The sequence below is a fragment of the Meleagris gallopavo genome, chromosome 6 (assembly GCF_000146605.3).
Source record: "Meleagris gallopavo isolate NT-WF06-2002-E0010 breed Aviagen turkey brand Nicholas breeding stock chromosome 6, Turkey_5.1, whole genome shotgun sequence".
Lineage (NCBI taxonomy): Eukaryota > Metazoa > Chordata > Aves > Galliformes > Phasianidae > Meleagris > Meleagris gallopavo.
This window is the reverse complement of record NC_015016.2, coordinates 10,249,118-10,271,371: the sequence shown is the minus strand read 5'-3', so window position 1 is coordinate 10,271,371 and position 22,254 is coordinate 10,249,118. Positions and strand designations below refer to the sequence as shown.

Below are 22,254 nucleotides of genomic sequence, written 5' to 3'. Positions count from 1 at the left end.
CGGAGGCGCGACCCCACGCCGGGCAGCGCCGAGCGAGCGGCCCTCCCCTGCGCGCTATAAAAGCCGCCTCCAGAAAGAGAGGAAAGTCGGCGGGAGAAGAGCATCGCGGCGCGGTGCCGTTGCTCTCAGGTACAGGCATGACATCCGTCCTCGGCGGCAGCAAGGCGTCGGGAGGGTCGAGCGGGCAGCTGAAATGCAAGTCCAAGAGGAGGAGGAGGAGGAGATCGAAGAGGAAAGGTAAGAGGAATTTTGTTTCTTTTTCTTTTTCCCTTGATTTCCCCTCCCGCCTCTCTCTGCCCGTCTCCAGCCCGCACGTTGCCGCACGCCCCGGCTGCTCCTGCTCTTCTCGACTCTGGATGGCGCCCGCCGGCACCGGCCTCGACGGCCGCGCAGGGGCGGCGGTGCTTTCCTGTCCCGCGGGGCGAAACGGGGGACCAGAGGGACCGCAGATCCCCCCGCCCTATTGGCTCTCCTCCTGTCTTTGTTCGGGGACGCGGCTGAATCCCGCGGCGATGCTGGCGAGGCGGAGCTGTCCCTGGTGCTGTTCCCTGGCTCCCCGGAGTCCCGCCGCGTCCCGCGGTGTCCCCGAGCCACCAGGCAGGACATGCCCGTGTGGAGCACGAAGCGGTGCGCAGCCTCTCGGCTGCAGGTGGTGACCCCAAAGCTCTCTTTAATTTTATTTTATTTTTTTTTAGAGAAGGTCCGCCTAGTTTAGCTATTTTTGGTACTGTTCCACTTCCCCCAGTGAAAAACCTTTGCTAGGGAAGTACTAATTGTCATGAGCAAGAAAAGTAAAGCTACAGGATGTCACCGCAAACAGGGAATATGCCCTAGATAAAAGCTCTTCTGAAGGCTGTCCTGTTTTTTCCTGTAGAGAGGATGATACACGACTGCCTGAGTTTTGATGCCTAAAAAAGTCAAAGTTAGCAGAATGTGAACACTACAGTAAAATGAATGGATACAGGAAACAGTGCCAGTTGCAGTGCATTTGGGCACAGCGATGCTAACTCCAAGTGTTTATCTGAGCAGTAAATATCCCCCAACCTGTCATCACAGTTACAAGAGGTTGACACAAGTTTCAACTTGTCAAATGAAGCTGATACTTAGGCTATATTATTTCTTCTTCTGATTCTAGAAATTCTAATTTATAGAGCACATTAGCCAACAGTCTTTTAATTATTGTGTTAAAGCCAATAATCATGTTACTGGATAACTTTTTAGAAATGTCAAAGAAGGTTTTGTGTGGTAACAAGTGAAAATGGGTCAGATCCTGTACTCTAGTGCACAACTGCCATTATTTCAACTTTCACTTTGAACTCTATTTTCATAACCATACTAACAAAGAGTGACCTGGGCACAAGTGAAAACAGCAGACCTGCAGAAGCATTCATGCTTCTGGTACGTGTGTAGTCTTGACTTGCTGCTCTTCATCTTTAGTGTGCTGTAACATCCAGTGGTAAAGTATGTTTTACGCTGTTTCAAAGCAAATATTAAAATATGAAGCAAAGAGAGAGCTCCCACGCTCAGTGCCTTTAAAACTGCTTGTACACAAGTTGCTCTCTGCAGGCTTCGATATGTTTGTAAATGTTCGTGAAAAACAACTTTTTTGGGGTTTACAAACTTAGCCTAACTACCCTGTGCTTGGCCAAGAGAAAAATGCGGCCGATTATCCATGCAGTGGAGAAAAGGTGCTTTGTTACAACAGAAAATCATGTGTCAATTTTCTTTCTAAGAAACAGACAGAAATGAGGGTCTTTTAGTAATACTTTTTTGCTGCTTTGTTTATTGCTTATTTGCCAAAATAAAGTGGAAGTTGAATGTCTAAAAAAAACCAAAACAACAAAAAAAAACAAACCACAAAAAAAAAAAAACCCTACACAAAACAAAGATAAGCTTGCTAAATAATAACCTGGTAAATGACAGCTATTTGCAGAACACATAGCTGGATGCTAATGGCATTCTAGAAAGTGTTTATCTGGCCATTATCAATGAGAACGTGCACATGAAGAGTTTGTCTTTTTATTCCTTCAAACACACTGTTGTAACCACTTTACAACCAGGTAGTTACTATACTTGCTATTAGAAATGCATGTGTTCGTGTTATTTTATTTTTCTTCTGTATATAACCACTGTATATAATCTTAGAACAAACAAAAAGAGAATACACATTCCTGTGAATTTATGCTGGCAAAATTCCTCTAACTTGTGGCATGTCCAGTAAAAAACCTATTGGTTTTGATTATTATGAAATCTCATTTATCATATATTCCTATGCCTTTTTCTGATGGTATCTCGTTTAAAGGTGTTGTTTAACAACTAGCTCTCCTGAAGGTTTATCAAGAAAATGTTTATTAGGCTCATAAATTACTACATCTTCACGAGAATTAATATAGGCTGCACTATTCCGCAGTCCTGATTACCTAATAGATTGTGCAAAAAATCCTTTTATAAGAGTTGCAACTAAAGCACTTGCCTTTAACAGTTCTCCAGTACCTATTTTGTTATTTATAGTAAGAATAATTTTAAATGATGCTTTAAAGTGTGTAAGTACACATATATGTTTACACAGACACATAGATACCTCTGGACACATGTATACGAAAATTGGTTCTTGTTTTATGTTTAAATGGAGCAGTATCAGGGTAAAGAAATGAAATTACCTCTCACACCCCCACTCCTCAAGGAGCTGAGCTCTACAGATTATTTATACAATTTAATGTATTTTATTAGGTACATTATATAAAATCTGTACTTAAAAACAAATTGACACAATGTCTTACAGAACATCTAAGAATGCATAGCAGTAGAAGTAGATATTATTCTCTATTTAATAGCATTATTTTTCCTCTTCTATTTTACTTCCTATGGTTTCACTCATGTTTTTGTCCTCGGTGTGAATTATAAGTTAGTTTTTCTGTTTTTGCAATTTCCTTCATTCTCTGTATACCTGGATGCTCTGCTTTAAGAGTTTCTTGGGGGCAGAAAGCAAGTTCAGGCAAGGAGAACAAACAACATTCTTTGAATAGCTAAGTGTCTTTGTGTATTTATGGTAAAAAAAAAAAACAACATCCAAAATAATAGAACCCATGTGCTGTGCTGGGAAACACAGAGAGAGAATTTCCATTTATGCAAATTGAGAATTGAAGACACTGAGTGTGATTCCAGTATACAAAGACATAGACTAGTAATTAATTTTCATGCACCTAATTTTTAGGTATACGAAATCCAGCAAATTATTGAGTATAAATATCTCGCCTTGAAGCATTAACATTAAATGTCCACTGGATATCACATTCCAAGCATATATTTGCTCAGAGATTCCATTCAGTTTTACACTGCTTGCAGAAAGTATGTTAAAAACACTCAAACGGTTGGATATTCACAGCTTTTGTTAAATTACTGGGGGTGGGGAGGGAATATTTTATCAATAAAAAATAAATATTTAAAACTGAGTGGGAAATAAACTTCTTAATTTCTCAAAGACCTAATGAAAAAAAAAATGCAGCTGATTGCCAAAATATCCGCAGGCTAATTTCGTGCAAAAGGAAATGGATATTTTATTCTCTCTTTCTTTTTTTCTTTTCGTTTTGATATATGTGTATAAAATGACCAGAAGTTAAAAAGCTCCAACTAATGATTTAATGAAATCCATTCTAAATATTAGACCTGTAAAGAAAATTGTTGGATATGTGGGTTCTTGTTCGTGTTTTCTCCAAGGTTTTGAAGCATGGCAGAGTATTGACAGAATTCAGTGCAGAGGCCTCCCCATGCTCTGTGCAAATTTGATAGCCTGCGGTACCAATTTTAAAAAGCAAGCTTGCTTTCTGAGATAAATGGTTAAAAGTAGACCAAACAAAAGCGGAGTTGCCATTCACTGATAACACTAAGAAAGCACATTTTGGCAGCTTCCGTTAACTTCTTAGAAATCAACACAGAGAAACTAAATATGAAATGGATGACTGAAGATATGTCACTTCTTAGTTATTTTCCAGCATAAAACAACAAGTAAGCCACCTCATTTGCAATACCTTTTTATAGAGCTAGCAATTAAAGTTAATTATAGGAAATGAGAGGGAATCGGGTATCCCTGATGTGATGGAAAGCTTTGTTAGGGGTTGTTTTTGATAAAATGTGATACGAGATAAAAATTGACAGAATAAACTAAGAAAGGGCAGCAAGAACGTGAGAGAGACAAAACAATTGTGAAACAAAATTTCATGAAAAATTAATGAAATAGAAAGAGTGTGCTGAGGACAGAGGGAGGAAACCAGCTTGGTTCTTCATCATCCTGCAATGCCAAAGTAATAAATGAGAGTGTTTCATCTCGGCGAGGTTCAGGGACACAACTCTTTCCCCACAACAGGATTGTGTTGTGCTTCAAGATGTGTTCCGCTTATCTCATTCCCTGGCAGCTTGAGAGGAAGGGACTGGATTTAGTGATAAAATTAAATTGATTAAACCTTTATCCATCATCTAATTTGGTACCTTTCTTTTTTCTTTTCTTTTTTACTATTACCTCCAATTTCTAGTGATCCGTGTAATGACAGCAATTTGAGATAGCATCAAGGACATTAGCTACAATGACTGAACTTAGATTTAGAATAAAAATATGGGATTCATGAGTCCATACCTAAATAGCAGACAATTAGGTTATAGTGCAGCTGTATCTTCCTAGCAACAGCACACAAGTGTGAGAACAATAAAATGATGCATTTTACTTTAAGACAGAACAAAATATTTCGACTTAACCTCCAAGAGTTAATTATGTAAGCAGAAAAAGCAGTAACACAAATGTTGACCAGATCGTAAATAAACAGCCACAATTATAGCCATTTTTGTCTTTTTGAACACAGGAATTCAGTCAGAGGTTTTGCTTTCTTCTGTAATGATTCTCATTCTGAAAGGTAGTGGCAGTGTATATAGTGTTGAAAATTGACTCAACATGCTTTAAAATTTTGTAGCTTCTCTGTGATTTGGATAGTGAATTCTCCCATAAGGTGATTCTTTACAGCTTTGCTTACAAATTCCTGTTTAAGAGATATTAACGGAGGTCTGAAAATACTTAATGGCAGCCCTTTATGAAGTGCTACCCTACAAATGGAAAACCCTGCACTAAAAATTAAAGGTCACATGAAATTGCCTTGTGAAATATCAGAGGTACCAAAGGTCCATGGAAACATTTTCTTAGGTTCTTTCAATTCTCTTCAGGTTAGCGAGTTGCATTAAAAAGGCAAGCGTTAGAATATCTGTCTGATCTCCATTAATTGTCCTACTTTTGAATTACTGCTGTCCAATATTGCCTTGGTTTTGCAAGTAGTAATGAACCTGAATTGATCCCTGTGTTCACTGCTAACTATCTCTACAACCTTTCAGGCAGTCTAGCGTTTTTTCCCATGTAAACTATTAGTTATCCAGACAAAAAAGCTGATATGCATCAGTAGATAGATTATTCTCAAGGCATTTGTGATGAACTTGACATTTATTTGTGTGTAAAACTGCCTGGTTTGCCTGCAAATCATGTAAGTTCTAGCAGAGCTTACATTTCTTCTCTGACTTTTGTTTCCTGGTGCATGAATTTTAAACGAAGCAGCCAACCCAGAGGTGTTCTAACAGCATGTTGTGTTATGTAATATATTACAAAGACCACTTTGTTAACTGGTAGAAACAGCTTGTCAGCTCATACTAATAGGCAGCCCTCCCTGAGTCATAAAGTAACCAAATTTAATGCCTGAACAGAAAGCATTTAAATGGGCAGTGTTATCATTGTTGTTCAGTTGGTCTCAGATTTCTTGCTACTTAAAATGTATTTGAAATATGAAGGCGTATTTTGGGGGCTCTGAGTTAACAACGCCTGTTTGAGAAGAAGGACTGTTTGTTGCTGTGGATGGTTTGTGGAAATCTCTGCTAACCAAAGTGTGGTAATGAGGGAAGCACAGAGCAGGGCTGGGTGCGTGAAGAACAGTGTGGCTAATACTGAGGATGTTATGGTGTCATTAGCGAATCAAAGGTATATTCTTGCAGAGTGCTTTCTGCCTCATCTGGCTGTTCTGGCTCAAAAACGTATACTAGAAACACTGAGGATTCAGAGGCATATGGCAAAGGGATTAGAGATGTGTAAAACTTAAGCAGAAGAAAATTGATGAGATTTATATTGTTTACTTTGGAGATAAATGTAAGAAGGAATACAGCAAAACCATATTAATGAAGGAAAGATTACAAAGAAAGTAAACTGGCTACTCTGATTTATTCCTGATTTATTTATTTACAAAGATAAAAGCCTTTAAGGAAGCTGAATTTCAGCACATTTAAAAGGAGAGAAGGACTTTCTTCTGAGACAGCACATAGCTGGCCTGTGGGGCCTGTGGGACTCACTGCTTCCAGGTATGAAAAAACAAAACTTACATATGTGTAAGGAGAGGAGGCACTTGATTAGCTCAGTTGAGAATAAAGATAAAAAGTTTGCTGCTCACTTCAGTGAACGCAGGTTTGGGCTTTATTTTGGATGTACGAGGAAGGATTTGTTAGTTTGTTTTTTAGTATGAGTTATGAATCCTCTTTTTCAAGAAGCTATCTGGCGTGGATTAAAGGAAAAGGTGGTTTGTAGGTGGTTTATTCCCTTGTGGTCACTACTAGGCTGGCACTGAGCGGCTGCCTTTGTACCTTCTGACACTGTGGAGCACTGCTGGAGGGAAGGAGATGTATTTTCTTGCTTTTCCTGATGACTTGTTCAGTCCTTGCCCTTTCTGTTACCACTCATTTCCTTGTACGTAAAGACAGACCAAAATTCCCAATCTCCTTGATGCCGTGGAGAGTTTAGAAGGATGACAAATATTAATATCCCTCCCTCCTTCTTATTCCCTTGGAAAAAGGAACAAAGCAGTGGGATATTGACAATGAGCCGTGTAACCACACGATGATTTGTTAAGCAGTAGAAACGTGTTAAACCAGTTAGTGACGTGACAGTGAGCGCATTGCTGCGAGATGAATGCTGTGCATGGGAGATGGCTCCCACAGACTGTGGTTGTCTTTGTGCCGGTGTGGGATGGAGCTGTACCAACCATCACTTCCATGGTGCAGCCATGCCACTTGCAAGTGCTGTGTCTGAAATCTACCATATGTGGTAGTGGTGCTTGATATGCTTTTTGGGAAGCAGTGAGCAATAAGCAGATCTCGGTGAACTACTTCTTGAGAAGTGGTGCTTTTCATAATTTTTTCCCCATTTTTACAGCAACCTTAGGAGGTGCTCAAATTTATTAGCAGAGTCACCTTTCTCTGCCTGTTAATGAAACATCAGCACGAAGAGTCAATACTGCTTGGAAGTGTAGAGTGAAATAAGTTGTATTTGACAGACATTTTATCTCCATCTCCATATTTACACACAATTTTATGCGACTGCCTGCATCTTATCATGTGCAATGGCTACTTGTTCTTTAAATAGCAGGGTTTAACAAAATGATGGCCAACTCTAATAATGCTTACATTTGTGTGAGGTCTGATGCTGCTTCCCTTGCTTCCAGTAAAATTATAACTGAAACTTCTCCACACGAGTTGGGGGGCAGAACTGTGCTGCTATATATCTGTGTATTTGTGCTGAAATATTTTTGTACAAAATAGGGACTTTTGTGGCCTTCTCTGTCTATCTGTGTCAAAACAATGAGCATATTAAACACCAATTTCTGTTAGACAGTGTATATCAAAGCCTATAGAATCCCCCGAAAATATTTTCTTTAGGAATTTTTATATTAAGCTGAATAATTTTGTTCAGAGATGTAAAGATAAAATCCATTTCTAGCATGTGTATATTTATGCAGATCCATCCATACGTTCATGTTGTGTGAATTTGCAATTTTGAATACATAGGCATATATGTAAACATTCTCATAAGATTTCTGTATTATCTCCGTCTGAGTAATACCAGCAGTCTTACAGACAAATCACAAAGACACAGCTGCGTAACAATTACATGATTATTATTTTTTTAATTGCGAAATAAGTAAGTGAAAGGAATTTCTTATAATCCATATTTTTCAGCATATTTCTATGTTCTATTTTTGTATATATGTCTTCTAAGTAGCTGAGTAATTCAGAATGGCAAAGACAGAGACACTTGTGCAGAAGCCTGTAGTATTCATGTCAGGAAACCCCAAATGTTCATCAAAAAAGGTGGATTTGGTCTGAAGGTTGCTTTTGTGATGATCTTTCTCCAGCTGATTTCCATGGAAAAACTGTCATGGCTGGGAACAGAAGCCACTTTGAGCTGGTGCTTTTTGTCACATCCATGCCAGCAGACATGGCACACAATGCCAGGCAAAAATGCCTATGGATCCTTTGGCAATATTTAACTTAAATTAACGTTCATTAGCTGAATTCCAGGCTGTAATCTTGCCTCCCTCTTGCCAATCATGAATTGCTGTTTATGTGCTCACATGAATGGCAATTTTGGGCGGTGAGGGGCAGAGCCACACTGGTCTGCGTTGCCTCCATTGTCGAGCAGCGCAGATAGTAATTAAATTGGAGCTCAGCTCTTGCTGCTTGTGGATGGAGGAGTTTAAAAGATGCAGTACAAAAAGAGGCAGTTCTCTGCTATCACTGACAGCAGGTCTCCTCCAGCTGCAACTGCTGCAAAGAGTATTGATTGATCTGTGTTTATCATTTATTTATGCTAAAGCATCTGATGCGCGTCTGTAAAATCTGTTATTCCTAAAATCGAGATATTTGGCTCGTTTTCAAACCACATTCACAAAAAAACCAGCTTTTGCAGATGTATGGCAGAGGTTTGCTTTACCTAGTGCTGTGCTCAACAGGAGCACTTCTTGTGCCCTCAGCTGAAATCCATAAGCACAAGTCATTTGATGATTTTTATTTTTTTTGAAGAAATAAAAGTTTCACTGTGCAAATGCTTTAGATTTTGTATGCAGACAGAAAGAGGGAGTATACAGTGTTCAAACCTAAATTTAAAGCATAACAATTCAAAAGCAAGTGTTACTGGGATAACTTCTACCCTGACTATAATACTTTTGTTCTGCATGTTTGTTTTTAAAAGAAAAATTTTTCAGTTCCTGCATGTTAAAATACGAAGTGTAAGTTGTAAGGCAGAAACAGGCAGCACAACACAAAAGTATCCCAATTCCCACAACATGGTTATTAGGTATTTAAGAATAAATGGGGGGAATTTTTTAAAAAAATGTTTTTGCTTAGTCCGAAATGAAACAGCCCTTGGCAGTTGAGCAGTGTGATTTGTAATAGATGCAGCTTAACAGGATTTTTTTGATTTTTGATTTTACTTTTTACTTTATTTTTAGATATAGACAAATGCATGGGAACAGATTTTTCATAAATATGATCTAAATTTCATAGCTATTATTTCCACTAAAAATTTTAATTACAGTGCCTACACTATAGTTCATCAATTTGGGACGTGCATGTCCTCCTTGGAGGACTAGGAGATTTTTTCATTTAAGTTGAGACCACTGTAAATTGACTGTAACATTTAACCATAAGATAAATCCCTGACTAAAATATGGGAGATGATTCTAAGTTTAAAAAAAAAAGCCAAAAACCCTGTTTTTTGAGTCTACAAAAGTAATTCTAAAAGTTAAAACAATTTTTAACAAACAAACAAAAATCTATTTTCCATGCAACATTATTTTAACTTTGCCTCAAAAAACTCCAAGCCACCATCAAGAATCTCTAAAATGAAATGAAAGCAAGAAGCAACAAATTACAAATTATTTTGGATCTTATACAGTGCTTTTTATAAGGAGACCGTGAATGAAACACTGTAGAAACCATCTCTGTCTTTTATATTAATGATTAAGATAAGTGCAAAGGCTACAGAAAGCTACTTCTAAACTAATACTGAATGTATGCTACCCTGAAGATCCATGTGTTTATCACATTTGCACTTTCTGAATTTGATTCACTCTTCACTGAAACACCTCCATTTCTTGTCATTATCTCCTCACGTGTATCCTCACTTTATCCTCACAGATTATAGAAATGAATATATATGGGAGATTGGTGATTGGATCAGACTAATATCTCACAAAAGGTTTCTGGGGTAGCATGTGGAAAAATCACTTCCTCAGTCAGGCTCAGAAAAGCAGTAAAGAGTGAGTAACAAGATCTGCATACAGATATACAGGTGCTTAAATTTTCTGTGGAATCAGAAAAGAAACAAGAAGCTGCTATTGTTTCCCTAAAATTTTTCCACATATAAAGAAGTTCCTAATGCACGTGATTGTTGAAACATATTGCTCAAGACCTGGTCTAATTCTGTTTTAACTTATCTAAACTGATCCTAGCGCTTGCTGGTCTGAATAAATGTTTCTTCGACACTGGCACATAAAGCTGCTGCCCGTGCTTTTTAGACAAAAATGGAGATAACAAAAAATTAAGGTATGGAGCTAAGCTTAATTTTCTAATCACGACGATAGCAAAAACAATGTTGTGGAAGCAGTGGTTTGTTAATCTCAGTATTAACTCATTTGACTTCTGTTGATTTGCCCCGGGCTCTATTGTGAATGTTGGTGTGGGGCAAGTACCTGCCTACAGCCCACAACAACACACGAAATTCCATCTGCCACTGCCCTGCGCTCCTGCAGGTATCCATGAGTTTTTGCATTGGAGAACAGGTGCAGATTATTCACTGAAATTCGTACAGCAAAAAAAGAGACTCATCAGTGATCACTTATGATCCTTATGGATCCCTTCCAACTCGGGACAATCTATGAGTTTATGATCACCGGCACGGTCCAGGCATAAGCATGAGTCACAGGCACGAGATGGGACATCTTCAATATATCAGCGACCAAAATAATGGCATGAGGGTAACAGCAACACAGCCCCTGACCGAGTGTGGGAACCTGGAGTCTGTCAGTCCTGCCTAACAGCTTGCCTCTGCTGAATGTTGACAATATATTACATAATTTTCCCTGCAACAGCTTGTTTCAGAAACTTTTCCCAGTAATGTAGATTGTAGAATTTTGTTTTGACTGCTTTAGTGCATATTCATTAGATAAAAGCCCAGACAATTACTGTGATAGTTTCACTAGCAGGTGGAACATGTTTTAGGATTTGATGGGCATGGGATTTGTTGGAATAATCTCAGAGAAATTTGGAGGATTATTTTTATGATGGGGGGGTGTATGAAAAGTGAGAATGTAAGCAGATTGGAAGGTGATTTCATTATGTTTTTACATTAGTTTGCTTTTACCATTTTAAATCTAGAATAAGTTCATACTTTGAACAAATAAATGTTTCTTAGGGCAAGCAGTGAACCGCACAGATAAATGCTGCCTAAACAACATAGCTTAAAATTTCATAAATAGTATGTGGCAGTATTTCTAAAGGGATATGATTTTATTGTGTTCATTTTCCAAAACAGTAAAAAGAGTTAGGAAAAATGTTTTCTGTCTTCACTTCTACAATGATCATTGTCATGTATTACGTACATTAAGGTTATAGCTTAATTTTTGTTGAGTAGGTAATAATTCAGAAAATATGCATGCATCAACACTGCTTGTTGTGAATTTGCAACCAAAAGAACCATTTCCTTTTTTGTTTCCACTAGAAAAGAAAGATTGAGAGCAGAGTCGAGATGAAGAGAATAGGAGCCTGATCCTGCTTTGTCACGTGGGATTCCCTCTTTTTCAGGAGGACTGGGCTCTACTGCTTACAGGGACCTTCATTCCATGGGTGGCCATTCTCCCATGGGTGGTCACATTGTCTTCATTGATCTCAGTGGTAATTTTTATATGGGTTAGGATCATGACAACTGGCACTGACAGTAGTACATCACTGCCAAATTAGAATTTCTAAAAGAAAGCAAGAAAGTTAAAATTGCACGTTCAGGAAAGCAATTTATTTACTTCCCACATTACAGCAACAGAATTTAACATTACAGGAGGTTTAAATACATTTGCATAACATAGAAGTTATCAGTCTAGACTCCCCATCTGTTGAATGCCTCGTTAGTAAGTAGCTGTAGCACTTCGGTATTTGACTTAAACATCATGTAAAAAATGGTAATAATTTCTCTTCACTATTCTGCTACTAATGAAACTTCAAAACCATGAATGCATATGTTTATATTCAATTTCTATTTATATACTTAAACACAGACACTAGTACTATGCATATTAATGTGCCAATATGTGCTCCAGCATTGCGTACATTAACTTACATGCATATTCATACAAAGGGCTGAGTTTGATGGAAGATTTCTCCTAAGCTTCATACAGCCTTGAATCAAACCCTTAGTTTTTAATAAATATTGGGCCAAATTTCCAGGAATTCTTTTGGTTCATTGTTACTTTTGCATTTGTTTTTTCTTAAGCGTAAGTTTTGCATACAGGTGTTCCTCTGTTGACTCTATAGTGCTTCTACACACTCTTGTCCATTCTCCTTTGTCTCTGTTGTTTTCGGTGTGTTTTAATCATGCATTGTAATCTCCTAAGCCGTTATAACTGATTAATTAGCAGCCTCTCCAATTCAGGCTCTGAATCGTTCTCTTATGCTCAGATCATTTATAACCTTAGTTGAAAAGACAAGATTGAACGTCTCCCTTGCAATTCATCTCTTTGCCTTGTGTAACTACCATGATTATTGTTTATTCTTTATTATGAGTGGGTTTTTCTAAGGATGAAATGTTAACTCTCTGTTATCTTGGCTCTTAACCTGCAATTAAATCCAATCAGATAGGCTGATGGGAAATAATGAAAAGTCAAAGAATCCACCACTCATGTTTCTTTGTAGGTTTGGGGACTTCAAATGTCCATTTTTTTCCAAAGATTAATTTAAGGAAACTGCAACTAGAAGAATTGAATAACAAATAGATTATTTTGCAGAGCTTTAATTTACTTATAATCTCAAATTTTCTTTACAGATATGTGGGATAGCAGCATGCATATCTTTGTATATGTGTGAAAAGTAAACAAATCTGACATTTTCCTTGAACATTAGGATGCAAAAATCTATAGTTTTCATAAAATCACATCGCAAGACCTGCATGTGTTCCAGTAGCCTTGGCTGCAGCAGTTGCAGAGCTGGACAGCCCAGGGAAAGCGCTGTGTCGCAGGAGTATGGGCTGGGTAGAAGCTGGTGATTCAGGTAACACACCCAAGGGGACAGAAGGCAGTATCAACAAAGCTGAAACGCATGTCCTTAACAAAGAGAATGCAGGCTGCACAACTTCTGGTGGCAGAGAAGATCTGTCCTCCTCAGAAGATCATATCTGAACTTCCTTCAAATCTTTGTCCAGATTTCCTTGTGAAGTTCAGTGCTCAGAGCTTGTGCAGGAAGCATTTTTCTCCATTATGTTTGCCCTATGCATATTTTTTAAAGCAGATAGGGTCAAGATATCAAGAGATTGAAGGGGGATCAAATACCCATTTGCAATTATCTATTTCAAGCATGAAACCATGAGAACACAGCATGAAGGAATAGCGGAGGAGAAATTTTGCTGAGACAGTTTTTCAGGACAGATAGAATAGTGAAGGATAAAATATTTCTTTGCTCCTCCCACCTACTGTCCCAGTCACCCTGTAAAGCACCAGCTAGCAGCACAAAGATTTATTTCTCTAGAAGGAGCTGGCTGTCTCCGGGTGTCACAGAATTTATGCAGCAATTGCTTGTTTACTTTCTGCTGCAGTTAGTGCCTATGTGAAGTTCTCTGCCCTCGTGAGGCCCATCTGGAGTACTCCGTCCAGGTCTGGGGCCCCCAATACAGGAAATGTGTAGAGCTGTTGGTGCAGGTCCAGAGGAGGGCCATGAAGATGATCAGAGATCTGGAGCACCTCTCCGATGAAGACAGGCTGAGGGAACTGGGCTTATTCAGCCTGAAGAAGAGAAGGCTGAGAGGAGACCTCATTACAACCTTTCAGTATTTAAAAAGGGATTATAAACAAGAAGGGAATCAACTTTTTACTCTGGAAGATAGTGATAGGACAAGAGGGAATGGTTTTAAGCTCAAGGAGTGAAGGTTTAGGTTAGACGGGGGAAGATCTTCACAGACAGAGTGGTGAGGGCTGGCACCGGCTGCCCAGACAGGCTGTGGATGCTCCATCTCTGGAGGTGTTCAAGACCAGGTTGGATGGGGCTCTGGGCAACCTGGTCTAGTACCAGATCTGGACATTGGTGGCCTTGACTGTGGCAGGGGAGTTGGAACTTTATGATCCTTAGGGTCCATTCCAACCCACACCATCCTATGATTCTATAGATATTTGTAAAAATAGAAAGAAAACAGCATCTAATTTTTTTAACTGTTTTTTGTTTGTTTGTTTGTTTGTTTCCTTTCACAACTGTATGTGATTACCCAGGAGCTTTTAGGGAACTATATAAAAAATATATATATTTTCAAACATGAGTAAGAAAAAGCATGTGCATAGAGCTTCATCTCAACTAGAATAAGAAACGTTAGGTGCCTTTCTGGAACTATGATTCCAATTGGCTGGCTTCCCAAAGAGCACAGGACAAGTGTGTCTGTGACCAATGGAGCCCATGAAGCATTTTAAGACTGTCTCTAGTACTTGTTTCATTCTCCAGGAAGAACTAATTTGAAATATTCCAGCATACCTTTCTGGATATATGGCACATTTCTCTCCTGATTGCCTCTGTTTGCTGTTTGTTTTTGTAGAGATCTCCTCACTTTCAGATATTTAATCACTTACAGCCTCATAGTGACCAGATGCACATTTCTCCTCTCAGCCTCTGCTATGTTTGTTGGTCCCCTCAGCTGCTGTCATAGAATCATAGAATCCTTAGAGTTGGAAGGGACCTTTAAAGGCCATCTAGACCAACTCCCCTGCAATGAACAGGGACATGCACAACTAGGTCAGGTTGCCTAGGGCCTGATCCAGCCTCAACTTGAAAGTCTCCAGGGATGGAGCATCAACCACATCTGTAGGCAACCTGCTCCAGTGCCTCATTACCCTCACTGTCAAAGACTTTTTCCTTATATCTAAACTAAATCTATACTCTTTGAGCTTGAAGTCATTTCCCTTTGTTCTATCACCACAGATCCTGCTAAAGAGCCTGTCCTCTTCTTTCCTGTAGCTTCCCTTTAGCTATTGAAAGGCCGCTCTCAGGTCACCTCGGAGCCTTCTCTTCTCCAGGCTAAACAGCCCAGGCTCTCTCAGCCTGTCCTCATAGGAGAGGTGTTCCATCTCTTGGATCATTTTTGTCTCTTTCCTCTGGACATGTTCCAACAGTCTATATCCCTCCTATATTGAGGACTCCACATCTGGATGCAGTACTCCAGGTGAGGCCTCATCAGCACAGAGAGACAGGATTACCTCCTTTGACCTGCTGGCCACACTTCATTTGATGCAGTCCTGGATAAAGGTGGCTTTCTGGGCTACAAGGGTACATTCTGGCTCATGTCCAGCTTCCCATCTACCAGTACCCCCAGATCTTTTTCAGCAAGACTACACTCAATCCTTTAATCCCCCAGCTTGTATTGGTAGTGAGGTTTGCCTTGACCCAGGTGCAAGATCTTGCATTTAGATTTGTTGAAGATCATAAAGTTCACCTGGGCCCACTGTTGAAGCCTGTCTAGGTCTCTCTGGATGGCATCCCATCCCTCTGGTGTGTCGACTGTCTTTGGGCAGCACTGCATCAGGAAGGAGCTGTTGACTGATGCAACTCAGTTAGGCTAAATTTGAGGGCAACAAAACATTTCTTTAGTACCCATAATGTCTCAAGAATTGATGGTGCTTGGGAAAGATGAGCTGCTGAAATGTTGAGGTGGTCATGAAATGGTGCAAATACAGCTAGCCTCCCGGAAAGCAGTTGCACATGGAGTGATTACAGATGTGTTTCTAGCTGGGAGCCCTGCAGCTGTGTTTATACTTTGTCTTCTGGTGGTATGATGGGACAATGTGGCCTGGTGGTGCTCCCAGCCCTATCAGCAAGGAGAATATGTGTTTAGTGCGGTGTTCATATGAGGCTTGGGGGCAGGTTCTCACACCTACAAAATAGATTTCTAATAAAGGAAGTTCTATTTTGAAATTAGTAGTGTTGAAACTTAAAATTAAGTTTTCCTTTCTTACTAGGACATATTTTTAGGTCCCAATTCATGTCTCATGGAAGTGCAGTCCTCCCACAGCTATGCTGGGTGTACTGAGGGCAGGGTGTTACAATTTCCAGAAAAAGATGTTACCCAAGATCTTGAATATTTACATCCTTTGCTTTTTATAAAATGCATACACTGGTTTTTAGGCCTATATATGGTTTTAAAACAGTGAAAAAGTATGAAATGCTATGCTTTATTTTCCTGTCACTTGATCTTCATTTTAAATTTGGCTGTGTGAAAGAGATCTTTGCTTGAATGTATGTGCTGCAAATTGAAAAAAAACAAAACAAAAACCAACAAACAACAACAACAACAAACAACAACAACAACAAAAACAATTCTACAGCATAGTCCAAAATTGCTCTAAAATAAATTTAGGTCTTTCTTTATTTTTTGCAATCTCCTGTTGAGCTACTCACAGGTAGCTGAAGATATTTATGTCCTCCTGTCTTCAGTGGTCAGTGTGAGGCAGAAACCAGTGATGTACTTGCATTACTTGCTCACTGAAGCACATAAAGCTACTGTTCATGGTGGTAAGATGAGCCAAAACTTTATTTCTGGGAGCCCTGACATGCTCCAAGGACAGTGTCTGGCTTCGGAGAAGGCTCCAAGAACTGGATCAGTGCTGGTGACTTTGAAGAAAGGGATTTGGTAGGACTCATTAAAAAACCCTGCTGGTGCAAAATTTAGCCACGTATCAAGCTAAATGATGAACCTGAATGAGGACAGGAGTTTATTTACTCCAGGAATACAGCAACAGTTCTCATTAGTGCTGATGCTGTAGGCAGAGGCAACTTGCTGCTGCATGCTGGACCTTGCCTTTCCTGGCTGCAAGTGCACACTTGCAACTGTTTTCATTGTCCTCTTTCAGATGTCACTGTCCCCAATAGAATATTTATGGTGTTCAAGCTGTACTAACAACTAAGCAGAGTGTGTCCCTGCATCCCTTATTCCCAGGAGCTGCTCTGATACACCAAGGTGGGATGATGGCACGAGGAGCATGGCAGGAGCTGCCCTTTGCCACCCTATGTGAGCGACAAATGTTTCCTCAAGCTCACGAAACGAAATGATATTTGAGGTCCTTTTCAATCCAGGCCTTTCTATGATTCTATAATTCTGTGAATTATGTATGTTTTGCTATAGAACAGGAATGGAATTATATACCAAATAAAACTTCAAGTTATTATTTTATTTGAAGTAATGATAAAGCCAATTATTCTGGCAGTATGTTGCACATACAGATGTGACCAACTCAATAACTGTTTGCTTGAAAAAGAAAAATAAAGCCATGTATGGAATGTGGGAAAGATATTTTGTACTTTGACATGAATAACACAAAAATAAATGAGACATTTAGAAAATGCAAATCATATCTGTTCTTTGTTTTAATCTACCATCCTGGGAGTTTGGAAAAGATAAGATTAGAGAATGATCCGTAAGAAATATCATTGGTATACTGAATGCTTCAAATCATCAAGGACTCTTTCATTTAAAATAAAACCATCACCAAAAGGCTGTATCAGTGTGTGAATGGAGAGGAATCAGATATTTCTGCCACTGCAAAAAGTTAATAAAGCAAGTCATTAGTATTAGTGCAACTTCTCTTTCTAATTTACAGCAACATATCTAGATTAACTGTAAAATATTCCTAGGTTTAGGACACACTGTCCTCCATTGAATGCTTAGCAGGAAAAGGTTATTAACATTGAATGGGGACTGTTCTCTCAGGAGAGCTGCAGATAAAATGACCAGGGAAAGAAATAGCACAACTTCTCAAATTAGCATAATTAGTAATTATCTCTTAATAGCCCCACTTGGCTTTGGAGACTTGGCACTTGAAATTCCGCTTAAAGTTCAGTGAGGAAAAACAAATTTCACGCTGAAATGTCTCAATAACACAGCTGAGCTGCTGAGGTAATCGTCTGGTTTAGGTAAAGGGAAGGAGATGAACATATGGATAGCAAAGATCTTTCCTGTAAGCACTGTGTTTGTGTTTGCATATGCAAAGCACTCGAGGCTTAATGGTACAATTGCGACTTTCTCTGGGGCTGTGGAGAGGGCAAGAGGATGAGAGAGATTTTTCCCCTTTAATGGAGAGAAACAGATGAAGATAATAATCTAAAAAGCGGAAATCCCATTCATTTTGCACTAGAATTGTGTGAACTCTTTTGCAAATCTAGCTGAAATAAAAACCCCGGGACAAACAAGCCTCAGGGTGGATATAAAAGCAGCCTTTACTGTAGCCAGTGGCAGAAACCTTCCCCCAAATGGGAAAAGTTCTCCAACATTTCACTCCAGGCAAAATCAGATGAATGAGCAGGAGCCCAGTAACCCTAATTTTTTTCTTTACGTGGCAAGGAAACAGATGGCTCTCTTTAAATGCTTTTGGCTGAGAAAGAACAAAAGAGGGAGAGAAATATTTACATTTTTTTACCTACCTAAAATTGAGTCCTTTATCCGCAGTCAGAAAGCAATTTATCAGCCCATCCTGATCAAAACAAGCCTTTGTTATTGAGAAGGCACTTTCTGATTTACATGTTGCACAGCTGGTTGGAAGCTTTCCACCAGGAAACAAACATACAATTGATAAACCTTCCTGAACTAGTTTGAAACAGGAAAAGAGGTTGTTTCACCCCACCCCCTCTGACAAAAACGTAATTCATGTTGGGGCCAACGCATCTGGAATGGATTGACTGAAGTGACTGCTTAGGGGCTTTTTAGTAGGACAGTGGATTTTCTTTTACATGCTAGACACTTAAGGTGCAGGGAGTGCAGCAGCTCATCCCATGCATGGCCAAACCTGGGGCAGGATCAGGTTCTGTGGAGAAGAGGCAGTTTTTGCTCTGCAAAGCAGAGACCCTTTGCTACTAAATAACTCTCCTTTGGTTCCCTGTCAACACACAAAATAGGAAAGATGAAGATAAACTAGTCCAAGGAGGTTGGCAGCTGTTATAAAACTGATAGGCTGACATACTCATGGCCAGAGGAGGAAGAGAGTTGGCTTAGAAACTCTAATTAAGGCTGGCCAAGGTCCATTAGCTCGTCTTCATGAGTATCTCCACAGCCTCACACTCTATGTATCACCCTTATTATACAGGTTCTAGGTGAGAAATGTGATTAAGCAGTCTGCTCTCCTGTGTTTCCAATGCCCAGCCTCTGAAAGCATTTCAAATGCCTCTATCAACCAATAAAATCCATTTCAAAATTCAAAAAGAGCATGAAGGGAAAAAGGGAGAAGGGAGTAAAGAAGTGGAAGCAGATCAAAAGAGATGAAATGACATTTGAAAAGTATGGAAATGAGAAGGATATTGAAACTGAATTAATTATAAAATATCCTAAAAGATGCAGGAATACAGCAGGTCTGATGTAAATATTTGCAAGCTGACAAAAAACAGGGAGATTGAGAGCATCACAATGAAGCAAGCACATTCCTCCCTGTCCTCCCCCATTTTCCTACTTCCAAATAAGCATTTGACAAATAAATTAAGCTTGAGCACTAACAGTGGAGAGAGTACAAAAAATATTCTGATGGACACCTGAGATTTCTCTTGATAGTTTGTACATGGGCAGCTGCAGTGAAGAAAATGCTACAAAAGAAAAATGCCCACTCTTTGACAAGACTCTTTGTTGAGTGATTGATACGTTTCCGCCTTCTACCTTCCCTATAATATTGGGAACGGGAGCTGCTACTTCGAGGCCAGAACTATTAAAAAATAATCATCTGTGAATACTAGCTTGATTTTTTTTTTTTCCAGAATATATAGCTGGAGGTGGTGCGTGTTGATTTTCCTTGGTACCCCAAACTGGATACTTTAGGATAGAATTTTCTGAGTAACTGTCATTATGCTGCTAAATTTCATATGGAGAAATACAGGAGTTTCAGGAGGATAGTCCTTTGTTTGTCTTGTTTGATTGTAAAATTCATTAGGAAGATTATCTTGTTCAATTTGAGAACCCCAGATTTGATTTTTGGCTCTGCTGCTGTCATTTTTGTGACTTGCATCCTTGCATCACTTCTGCACGGAGTTCATGGGGACAGAGAGAAAACCTTCCTCATTTTTATTTATAATGTCCGCATACTGTGAGCTCTTTAGAGACCACTAAAATATTCCTGAAATGATGTGGCCCTGATCTGATTTTGGACCTCCTGATTACTATTGTAAAAGAAAAAGCAACTTTACTAAATGGCATTTTCAGGCATAGAGGAAGCTGAGTCACCTGCAGGTGAACTTTCAAAGGCTACTTCTTGACATTTGATCTTGTCTGACAGCGACTAATTATTTGACCTAATTCTGCAATGCTCGGCAAACCTTAGTGAGGTGCAAAGAGCATTTCTGTTCTGCTAAAACCAATGATAGACTGCTCAGCAGTTCCATCAGGATTGGACCTTTAAAATTGGACAGAGCAAGGAAGAGGAGAAACATGCAAAATTACCTGAGCAGAAAAATGCCTGAGGATAGTTCTTTCTTTTAAAAAATGCCATTGGGTCATACTGGCTTCATGGGTAGCATTTAATTGTGTCAAGATGATGATCTGTCACCTTGTACCATTTTTTCTTTCCTTTTCCAATTTTTGGAACCATCAATTTTAGCTATTTCTTGAATTGCTGGTAATTCAGAACAGGGAGTGAATAAGAACATACTGTGCATTACATTTGTGTTGCTTTCAAACAGAGTTAAGCATAACCTGTATGTACAGATCATGGTAAGGAAATATGAGTAATTTTAAGTGGAAGAGTAAATTGGGCAACCTAACAGACCTATAGGGCCTATTCCTTCATTTAATAAAGTAGGTCAATATTTCATGCTGTTCACATTAATGTAATTCATTTTAGCTTTACTAACAAAAGCTAGTCTCTGGTTAAGCATTACTGGAATATAATAGATTTTAGAAAAGATTTTAGAAAAAGATAAATGGGTAAAAAACATAATTAAAAAAAATACAACCAAAGCTCTAGGTCACTGGAATGCACCTATAAAATTTGTTAAGTAACATCAGCTAGCACCATGGTTTTGAAATTCCTGTGTGTATTAAGAATAAAGTACAAATGAACTGGCATATGGAAAGAAAAATCCTGTGTACTTCTTTAGCTTCAGAAGAGCTATTAAATGCTCAGGAGATACTAACTATAAGCTTTGTGCAATTCTGTATAATTCCCATTTAACTCTCAGGGGGGTTATTGACTATTGGTAACTATCACGGTCTGGGTAAGTCCTATCCTGTGCTGTGCTGCTTTAGCTAAAAAGTACTTGTGGGTTTAACTCCTGTCTGCTTTGTTAGCCTCAGGATATAACTTGTAGCACAAGGGAACCTGGGTGATTATTATAAAAGATAGGGAGAACATTATTCTATCTGTTGTTATTAGCACATTGCCTGTTGTTAAACAGCTGTTTAGTGAAGGAAATCAAAGGAGTACATAAACACAAATACATTTAATCCCTCTGGATTCTTCTTCATTTTTCTTCTACTTTTTTTTTTTTTTATAAGGTTAGAATTATTTTCACAGCTAAGAAACTCTTTCTTTAGTATTTCTCACACAGAGCTTTGGAAATTCACAGATGATAGGAGTAGGAATTGGGGTTCTTTTTATTTGCTTTTCAGCTTTTGGTTAAGACAGACTATGCTTTTATATCTTTTCTGAAAGAATAAAAAGCTTTCAAAACACTTCATAAAGGGTGAAAACCTTGTTCTTTTTCACACAAAAATATATAGATTTCCTCCATAACCTGCACCTTAAACCACCGTCTTTTTCTCAGACTCTTCTTAATACATGAAAAAGAGCAATTTAACCTGTATCTCAAGCCAGTTCATGTTAAAATTCATTTCTTGTATTGGATCTATTTTTACATCGTTTGTGGAACATTTGTCTTTAACTCTTCCCATGGTCTCGTGCACAGTCATTTTGTAGAGGTTGTATCTTGTATCATCTCATAACCTGGAATAGCTGTGAGACATGGAAACCTTTTCTGCTGTTGTCTCCTTCATCCTTTCAATCTCTTCCATTTCATAAGCCATCACAACCTCAACAGAAATAATAAAGGTAAAAAGCCACGTACGTGAAGTAATAAAATCCACTAACAGATAAAGAAAATGAAGTGTTTTTAGTGTTTTTACATTCTTAACCTCTAAAAACAATTTCAGGGCTCGCCTCAGATTCTGAACCCATGGGAACATGGAGTACT

General features: G+C 38.9%; 1 protein-coding gene across 1 annotated transcript in view; it reads left to right on the top strand.

The window, feature by feature from the left end:
• Nucleotides 1-6: 6 nt before the first annotated feature.
• ADARB2 (adenosine deaminase RNA specific B2 (inactive)) overlaps nucleotides 7-22,254 on the top strand; it is a 294,303-nt gene continuing 272,055 nt past the window's right edge. Inside the window, exon 1 of the mRNA XM_010712416.3 lies at nucleotides 7-237. Within this exon, the coding sequence (XP_010710718.1) occupies nucleotides 138-237 (100 nt within the window). The 5' untranslated portion in view covers nucleotides 7-137. The remainder of the gene's footprint in view (nucleotides 238-22,254) is intronic.